The sequence below is a fragment of the Mesoplodon bidens genome (assembly GCF_964165515.1).
Source record: "Mesoplodon bidens genome assembly, contig: HAP1_SCAFFOLD_839, whole genome shotgun sequence".
NCBI lineage: Eukaryota > Metazoa > Chordata > Mammalia > Artiodactyla > Ziphiidae > Mesoplodon > Mesoplodon bidens.
In genome coordinates this window covers 85,072-94,360 of record NW_027671369.1, presented here as the reverse complement: position 1 = coordinate 94,360, position 9,289 = coordinate 85,072, and the positions used below count along the sequence as shown (strand labels likewise).

Genomic DNA, 9,289 nt, shown 5'->3' with positions numbered 1-9,289 from the left:
TAAAGTCATATTCCTTGCCTCAACACCTCATCTCCGATTTATGGCCTGTCGTGCGGCAAGCAGAGCAAGCTTGGATTTGGTAACATCTTTACTCAGGACACGGTGTCACAAAGTGGGACACTGTTTTCTGTTTGTTTTGTTTTTGTTTTGGGCCGCGCCATGTGGCTCGTGGGATCGTAGTTCCTCGACCAGAGATCCAACCCGCGCTCCCTGCAGTGGAAGCTCGGAGTCCTAACCAATGGACTCCCAGGGAATTCCCATGGGACACTGTTACCTGGCAGTCACGGCCCTCACCTTTGTGAGGCAGAGGTAGTAGTGTAGCAGGACTGAGAACGGTGTGACGTTTAAAGATTAGGTGGTGAAAGCAGGATTTCACAGGAAGTTAATCCAGTGATACTTGCGGAGAAATGTTGTCAACTCAGCGTTAAGAAGACTGTGGACAAGGTGTGGAGTTTGCAAATAAACTTCATTTTCTAGAGTCAAATCTGCCAAGGCTTCCACTAAATTTGCAGTTGTGGCTATAACCTTAAGACACCTGAGACAGGCAAAAGCAACTGAATCAAGCTGTATGCTATAACAGGCAATAGGCCTGTGTTTACTACCATGCTCACACAGTTCTGCGCGGCCTGATTATGCCTTTCATGCACAAATAAAGGAAAAGGTTTTGAATAACCTAAAGTTAATCTATTAAGTAGAGATCTCTTTTCGAACTTAAAAGGGCTAATATACTTTGCCTCCAGTGGAGATCTCACCTTAAAGTATCCGGATCGGGCTTCCCTGGTGGCGCAGTGGTTGAGAGTCCGCCTGCCGATGCAGGGGACACGGGTTCGTGCCCCGGTCTGGGAAGATCCCCCATGCCGCAGAGCGGCTGGGCCCGTGAGCCATGGCCGCTGAGCCTGCGTGTCCGGAGCCTGTGCTCCGCAACGGGAGAGGCCACAACAGTGAGAGGCCCGCGTACCGCAAAAAAAAACAAACAAAAAAACACACCCAAAAACCTAGGTTGATGGATAAAGACGTGAAAGGAAGGGACTGTCATGCTCAACCTCGGTGCCGTGAATCAAAACAGTTTATAAACTGCCTAAAGAGGCACACGCCAATTGTGTTGCCACTGTGGGAGGTGGAAGGAACTTCCGGTTCTTGCCTACCTGCCAGAGCCCTCGTGGAATGTCCCCCCAGCGCACGCCACCCCACCCCGACCCACGTGCCCTCTGCCCCTCCCCCACCGCAGAACGGTTCAGCCCGCATTTTCCGGTTTACTTTCAAACGTGTCCCTCGTTGACTTGGATCCCGAGCGTTTGCTGAAGCAGGTCGCTCTCTGGCTCCTGGTCTTGACTTTTCTCATTGAGGCTACCAGGCAGCAGTAGTCCGTGCTCAAGCCTGCAGGATGGCTTCAATAGGAGGTAAGCCTATAGGCTGGGGGTGTGTTCTCAGAGACCCTGCCATCCTCACATCCTTCAGGTTCACACGTTACACTTAACTGTGGGCACACAGTTGGACTGAAGTAGAGGGAGAAGAGAGCACTGGACGCACAAGGACATTTCACCTGGGGAGACTGGGGAGCCTGAAGAAACCTGAGACTGCCCGGGGGAGGAGGGGTCGTTGGAGGTGGATCCAGAGGAATTGCCCTGGCTATGGAGAAAGGATGGCAGCAGACAGTCTGATTCTTTCTAGAAGGGAGACAAGCCACTTTGAAACGTGTGTGTAAGGATGTGTGTGATGTCCTGGTGGTGACACAGGGAGGGTCATGAGGAAAGCCTAGAGCTGTATTGTGTTCCTCAGGCACCTGAAGCTTGCCTCACCATATCTTTCAAAGGGGTTTGAACAGGAGCATACTGTATCTCAGGGGGCCGTGGGGAGAGATGGTCTTGGTGAGAAAACTATTCAATGGGGCTGTGTGTGGCCACACCTGCAGTGAAGTGTCCTCTCCGAGAGCTAGGCAGGGGGTTACTCTAACTGCCGCAGCCCACACCTCGTCCACTCCTCCCAGCCCAGAGCTCACTTGTCAGTTCAGGTAACTGTTGCCTTGGATTCAACAGGGGATGGGCAACCATTACGAGTAACTTCAGCCAAGAGAGGGCTCAGGTTCCTGAGTTGCTCTGAATTGTTCTTCCTTTTGTGGAATGGCAGTACTTCAGACCTACTTCATCTTGTCCAGTATCTCATGGTGGACCCTCAGGCTGCCTTGAGAGGAAGAGTTTGTTCCTATTTCAGGTCACTCCTTCATGGACAGGGAACAGATGTGGAGTGGGGTTGTTTCGGGTGGAATGTCTATGAAGCCTGCTTCCTCTTTTAAAGGGGGAAGGAGTGTAGCCCAGGATCAGGAAGATGATCTTCTGTGTTACTATTAAACGTCCTATGACATCTGTTCTGGTGAGTTAGGTGCACCGTGGTGTGTACCTTGTTCTCCTGAACAGGGCTGTGTTTCAGACAACTTGATCGCCATGGCATCTGGCTTATGCCTGCATCTCAGATTGTCTCTCCGTTATTGGGAGCTGGAAGGGGAAGGACCACAGGCAGTCTATACTCCCACGACCAATGTAACATGACAATTCCCTGGCCCTTGTTTAATCCTCTGCAGCCATCACTGGCTGTGAAATGACAGAATCTAAGGGACACGCGCCTACTTCTCAGACCACCCCAAGCCCCTAGGAACAGAACTCCTGACTGATGACAGTGACTCTGGGCACTGGGGAAGGGGTGGCAGGACCTGGCCCATGTTACGTATCTGCTGTGGGTTGTTCGGAGATGCAGGTGCTTTCTGGGCCAGTGTCATGGGTTTGTATCAGGATTCCATTAGAGATATTTTCCAGCATTTTGTTTTGTTTTGTGAGGCTAGGAAAGAAAGAGGGGATTTATACTGAGCATCAGGAAAAGGAGGACTGAGGAGGAGGTGGGGCCCTAATATTTTACACAGTGCCTGTCCACAAAGGGCCTTTGGGGGCCTAGAACTTACCTTGCAGAAGGCCCCACCTGCTAGTACGCCGGCTGAGGGGCATTTCTCACAGAGCAGATGTCCACACAGCTCCAGGTCTTGGGAGACAGCCTGTGAGGCTTAGGTGCCAGGGTGTGCCTTAGGGAGGCTCTCCAAGTGAGTGCTTGCTGAGGCAGTTTCTTCTCGGCAGGCAGGGGTCAGGGAGCTTGGTGGATGGGCGTGGGGTCACCAGTGGAATAATTCTCAACTGGAGGTCAGGGCATGAAAATCACTTGAAGACATTTGCACGCTGCAGTTTCCCTTGTCCAAGAGTCTCTCATCTGTGGAGATTTACACTCTGATGCCGCAGAAAGCCTCAGTCCCACTTGCCCATTCTCCTCCTCCATTCACTCCTTTCCTTTGCCTCAACAGCATCTGCAGTGCTGGGAACGGATGTCACCATGAACCCCGGTGCCTCCTTGTCTACTTTCATGGCAGTGTCCTTTCCTCCACCCATTCCTGGCGCCCAGCACTGGCCACCCTGGGAGCAGCACCTGCCACCTCTCATCACCCCCGCATTCCCTCCTGGCAGCAGCCTGCGGCTGCCAGCTTTCCCCAGGATGCCTTTGGTGGCTAATGGTGGCTGTGGCCCCAGTGCCCCTGGGGCTTGCAACTTCACTGTACAAGTCAGGTCACAAGGGAGGCCAGTGCAGGCCCCCCAGACTCAGACCTTTATCGTTCCTCAGGGCCCCCTCAACTGGAGCGCTCCAGGGGCCCTCAGCGGGAGTGCTGCATGTCCTGCACCCATATTCTTAGCAACCCCTGCGATGGAGACCATTGTGACTGCTCCAGCTGTTGGAGTTACTCAGGCTGGCAAGGGAGGCTGGACCCCAGGCTTTCCTCCTCAAGCTCCACCACCAGCTGCCCAGATGGCCCCTAACATTCGCCCAGTGAACTCTGGGCCATGGCCACATGGCACTTCCAGGGAGGGCAGCCTGGACACCAACCAGCCCTATGCCTCGCAGGAGGACTGCTCTAACCACCAGAGCGTGTACAGTAACTTCCGACGGTGGCAGCGCCTCAAGCCACTGGCCCGGAGACACCTTCCCCAGAGTCCTGATGCAGAAGCTCTTTCCTGCTTTCTCATGTGAGTGAACGCTCAGGGGGTCATGAACGCTCAGGGGGTCATGAGCTTATCGGAGCTCTTAGATAAAGAGGAACTGGGGATGGACTCGCAGGTTAGGTTTCTAGGGATACTGGAAGCAAGGTGTGAAGGCGATGTCCACGCCACGAAAAGGCACACTGTCAGTCATACGGGCGAGCCTGCCAGTCCATGACATCATGACTGAAATGTGCCTTATCTCAACTGACCCCACCCCTCTGTGAGTCTAGCCAGCTTGCTCTTCCATGATTCTCCTGCTAATACGGCCTGAAGACTTGCAGTCAGAGAGGGTCGTGGTGTAAGTTGAGGAGCCAAGGAGTGGATGCCACACTCTCCTGTGCTGACGTCTCCTTTCATACAGCACTTGAGTGTACGTGGCCGGGGGAGGTCACTTCGGAGAAGGGGGAGGAGCGCGGGGCCCAGGAGAGCGCTTCATGCACGCCTCGACTTTGTTGATGTGGAGAATTCCACTAGGAACAGGGTGATGGTAGAGCTCTCCTAAGGGCATGGGCTCTCTCCCACTAGAGTTGTGAGCCTGGCAGGCATTTCCATCCTAAACCCGCGGTCCCTCGTAAAAAGGGGACAATCACACTTCACCTTCAGAGGACCGTGCAGAAGACTCCTTGGGCTAATCTATGAAGTGTGAGCAGATTGCCTGGCACATGCCACGCCTCAGTGATGATGGTGATTTTTATTATGAAAAGGCAGCCTTGAAGAGGAAAAGAGCTCCCCAAGGCACAGTGTCCCAGCTCTAGCCTGGGAGTGGATGGTCATCCTCGAGTGAGTGTGAGGCGGTGACAGCCGTAGCCGGGAAGGCTTGTCTCTGCTCTCCCAGACACCTGCCTCTCACTCTCCTGTTGCTCAGTCATGCTGTGTTGAGTGATGTGTGGTCCACATTGGTGGGTGGGGTCAGGCAGGTGGGGGCTGGGCTGGGCACAGAGACTGACCCCGAGTGCTTACAGCCCAGCGCTTCGATCCCTGGCCCGCCTGAAGCCCACCATGACACTGGAGGAGGGACTGTGCAGGGCCGTGCAGGAATGGCAGCACATTAGCAACTCTGACCGGATGATCTACTACGAGATGGCGCAAAAGTGAGTCAGCGTCCTGGGCCCAGGGGCTGCGTGGAGGGTGAGGCGAGTGGGTGAGGGCAGGGTCTGGCCGTGGCAGGGCTCATCAGAGAGGACAAAGGAGAAGGGCTGTCGCTCGGAACGGGGGGCCCGCAGCCCAGAGGCCCTACAGTCCTCCAGAAACCCCTCCCTCACCTTGAGAGTTTGGGTCTTCTGTCCTTCCTCCACCACGAGCTCTGCCCTCCCCTGAGTTTGACCTACCCTTGCCCTCACATGAAGGTCTCAGGACGGGGCAGGGTGAAGCTGTGAGTCCAGTAGGGGTCCAACTCCGGCCATATGGGCTGGGCTGGGGAAAGAGCTCCACCCGCCAGCCTGCTGCTTCCTTAGTGGTGGCTGGCTGGCGGCCACTGACATAGATTTGGGACCCCCTCTCCTCACGAAAAGTGGCCTGAGTGGGTACCCTGGCATCCCTCAAGAGGCTGGGGAAGCCAGCTGTCATCAGCCCAAGGGTCTCTGGCCCTTCCAGTGTTTGCTCCACGGTAATCCCCTTGGCTTAAGAAACAAAACCAAACAAACAAGCACCTCTCAGAGGAAAGGAAGGCCTGTCCTCTAAGCTCAGCATCCACATCGTCCAGCCTCTCCTGAGCCCTGTCTCCAGGTCTACGTTCCAGAACTCTCAGTCCCAACCCAGGGTCCTGGATTTGGGCAAGGACCCCTGTGGGGAACACATGCCTGTTCCAGCCTCTGGCTGTCAGCCCTTCATGTGGCTCTGGATGGGGGGCATGGGGAGGGTGCCCCCTGGGTCAGCCACGTGTCCCGTTGACCTGGTTCAATGCAGCGACCTGGCTCTATGCTGTTGAATGCTCTCCAGTGCTGGTGAGGCAGGAAGGGTCCCAGATCTTGTATCAGTTCCAGGAGCAGCTCTCTGCTGTGGACAGCACCTCACAGGGCCTTGACAGCCCCAAGGCACATCCTCTCCCAATCCCTCATTCTTGGCTGCCTTTGTTGGGCTCCAGAACCCAGGCCATTTTCTCAGGGTGGCCTGTGCCTCCGTCACACCCCAGGTTCATGCAATTTGAGGCAGAGGAGGAGATGCAGATCCAGCAGTTGCGGTGGATGCAGTGCGCGCAGGGCCTGCCTCCTCCAGCCCCACCGAAGCTGCATCCTCGGGGGCCCCCAGCCCCGAAAGTGGGCCTTCAGCCGGCCACCCAGGTTCCCACTGGAGTTGAACGCACAGGTAACAGGGGCCCAGGGTTGGCCACTCTTCCCATGTGGATCATTTTCCTTCAAGACAGGGGCATTGGTCTTTCAAGCAAAACAGCCACCGAGGCGGGGGGTGGGGGGTGGGGTCTCAGATGCCCTTTGTTACTACGGGGTATTGACTTGGTCAATCTTGTAACTTCTCTCACGCCTCCCTGTCAAAGGACTGCACACAAAGTCTGCCTAAGAAGTGGGCTTGATGGGGACACCCCTGGAAAATTGGAGGTTCCCCACTTCCTTATATGTGACTCTCTTAGATGCCCCCTTACCTCCCCCCTCCAACTGTGCATGAAGCTCCAGGTGGTCCTGACCCCCCCACACCCACATCAATGTCCCCCAACAGTGCCCTCACCAGCGTGCGCTCGGTGGTCAGGAGGTGGACCGGGAGCCCCTCACCTTCCTTCCCTTCCTCCTGCTCTGCCGCAGCCTGTGCTCCCAGGATGTCCGGCCCCAGGGCCCAGCCCTCCCGCCCGAAGCCACACGGGTCCCAGCGACCCCCGGAGCCCAAGGCACCCGAGGACATTCCACCTGAGGCTGTGAGGGAGTATATGGACATCATGGAGGCGCTGGTGGGGCCCGTCCACTCAGCCACAGGCGACTCAGATGCAGAATGGGGAGAGGACGGAAATGACCTGCAGCAGGAAGAGGACGGCACCTACTCGGACCCGGATCTCTTAAGCTATATCGACAAGCTGTGTTCCCAGGAGGACTTTGTCACCAAAGTAGGCTAGGCCTGGAGACTGGGGTCTGCAAGATGCCAGGGCATGGAACTCTCAGCACCCAAGATCTGGGTTCTGCTCAGGCCGTTGGGACTTAAGCTCAGCTCCTTGTTCCTGAGCCTGGTGTTAGGGGAGGTTTACGCAGATGTTTGTGTGTATATGTTTGTGTCTATCTGTGTGTATGCCTTTGTGTCTGTGTTTGTGCCTCTGTATATATGCTCTTTTGTGTGTGACTGTGTATGTGCATGTTTGCGTGTGTGTATGTGTGTGTGTGTGTGCGCGCTGACCATCCCCGCCTTGTGGAGGAGAGTGGGGTGGGTCTCTGCTTTTCACTTTCCCTCCTGGCCTTCTTGTCTCACAGGCCACTCCTGGCCGAGGATGCTCACAGCCTCTTCTTTCTGTTCTAGGTGGAGGCAGTCATTCACCCTGGATTCCTGGCAGATTTGCTTTCCCCAGACCCACAGCTGGATCTCTTGGCCCTAGAGAAGGAGCTGGAGCAGGAGGAAGGGCTCACCCCCGAAGAAGTGAGACAGGGGAGGGAGAGGGACACTCAGGGAGCCAGGGGACCCCACGGGAGGGGGACCCCAGGTGATCCAGGGGACAGGGGAATCCAGATGACCCAGGGGAGCCAGAGGAGGGAGGGATCCCCGGTAGAACAGGGGACACAAGGGACACTCAGGAAGACCAGGGCACAGAGGGACCCCAGTGAACAGGGGAGAGGTAGGGCCCCAGAACAGGAGGGCCACATAGCGCTGTCCATCCCTCCCCTGCCTGGGACACCTGGCATGGGGAAGGGCCCGTTCTGGGGTGGGTGCAGTGCAGGGTGAAAGGAAGGAGAGGATAGGGAGCCGGGAGGGGAGGGAAGGTCACAAAGCTGGGAATCAGTTGCAGGAGAATGGCCGGACTGCCACAGTGTCTGTATTTGGATTCGAGTCCTGGGGTCGCCCATCCCCTCCTCCCCCACAGGGCCATTGTCCCACTGCCCAGTGCTCCTCCTCTCACACGTGTGTGTGGAGCCGTCACTGTCCTCCTCCCTCCTACCAGCTGGTGCAGAAACGACTCCTGGCCTTGAAAGAGGACGACGGTGTGCGGGCAGCCCTGAGTCACAGTGCACCCGGAATGGCCTCAAGTCCTTCTGAGTCCGACGCCGGCCAAGGTGCCCAGAGGCACGACCAAGACCCCCATCTAGGGGTCAGTGATGAAGCCTGCCCACCAGAGATTGATTCTCAGGCTCTTCATAGGCTCATGCAAACAGACACTGCCCTGTGCAGGCCCGAAGTCTTTGTTCCCTCTGGAGGACGTCAGGAGTTCTCTATATTCCGGCCCGTACGGCTCTCCCCTCCCCAGGGTCAAAGGCGCACCGGCCCTCTACTGAGATCCAGGGATGCGTCTGTTCTCAGAAAGGCCTCTCCTCTTCGGGAGGCCCGAGTGCCCAGGGACGGGTCCAGTGAGAACGAGGAGGTGCTCCAAAGCGTCTTCATCATAGACTCTCAGCATATACTGGTGCCTTTCGGGATGTCCCTCAGTCCTGCGCATGTCTCAGCCCTGGCTTCCTCTGGAGGTTGGGGGGCCCAGAGTGCTCCCCAGTCCCCCTCCTCTCAGAGAAGAGGCCTCAGCCCAGCTCCACCAGCCGCTCCCAAGTTGAGGAAGCGGGCTCTGTGTGGACGCCCAGCCGCTGCTGAGAAGCTGCCCATCCCCGGGGCTGGCCTCGGCGTCTCTGGGAGGCCAGCCTTGGCTCTGGGGCTGGCTCGCCCCTCACAGCTGAGAAAGAGAAAGCGTGACCCGTTTGACACAAAGAAGCGTGGGAAGAGGAGGAAGAAGCACTGCAGCCAGTAGGGTTCAGCTGGGCCGGCCCTCCAGGGCGAGGCCCCAGGGCAGCCCCCTGGGGAGCCTAGGGGCTCCTTCTCCTCCTCCCAGTGCTGATCCTGGATGATGTGGGGGGAAGGGAGCGGGGCAGGACCACCAGGGTGGGGAGGGGGAGCGGGATTGTGGGGGGGTTAGGGAGGTGGGGGAGGTGGGTGTGGCCAGGTGTGGGTGGGAGCAGGACCTTTGGAGTGATGTATGTAAATTGTGAACAAAGATCGTTTTCGTGGGAAATGCTCTCAGGCCACTGTCATCTTGTTGGTGTTGAGCTGCTCCACAGAGAGCGATCCTGAGAGGAAGGAAGGAT

At 56.8% G+C, this 9,289-nt stretch overlaps 1 protein-coding gene across 1 annotated transcript; it reads left to right on the top strand.

Moving 5' to 3' along the window:
- Positions 1-2,480: 2,480 nt before the first annotated feature.
- On the top strand, positions 2,481-9,052 carry LOC308611484 (NUT family member 2G-like). The gene is made up of 6 exons (XM_081260236.1): positions 2,481-4,058; positions 5,036-5,164; positions 6,205-6,377; positions 6,827-7,122; positions 7,527-7,643; positions 8,164-9,052. The coding sequence occupies exons 1-6, from the start codon at positions 3,373-3,375 to the stop codon at positions 8,953-8,955; spliced, it is 2,193 nt and encodes a 730-aa protein (XP_081116362.1). The 5' UTR covers positions 2,481-3,372; the 3' UTR covers positions 8,956-9,052.
- Positions 9,053-9,289: the final 237 nt, after the last annotated feature.

Coding starts and splice junctions, on each gene's coding strand:
- LOC308611484 (XM_081260236.1), top strand. CDS start 3,373: ATGAACCCCGGTGCCTCCTTGTCTACTTTCATGGCAGTGTCCTTTCCT. Junction 6,378..6,826: donor CACTGGAGTTGAACGCACAG/GTAACAGGGGCC, acceptor GCTCTGCCGCAG/CCTGTGCTCCCAGGATGTCC. Junction 7,644..8,163: donor AAGGGCTCACCCCCGAAGAA/GTGAGACAGGGG, acceptor CCCTCCTACCAG/CTGGTGCAGAAACGACTCCT.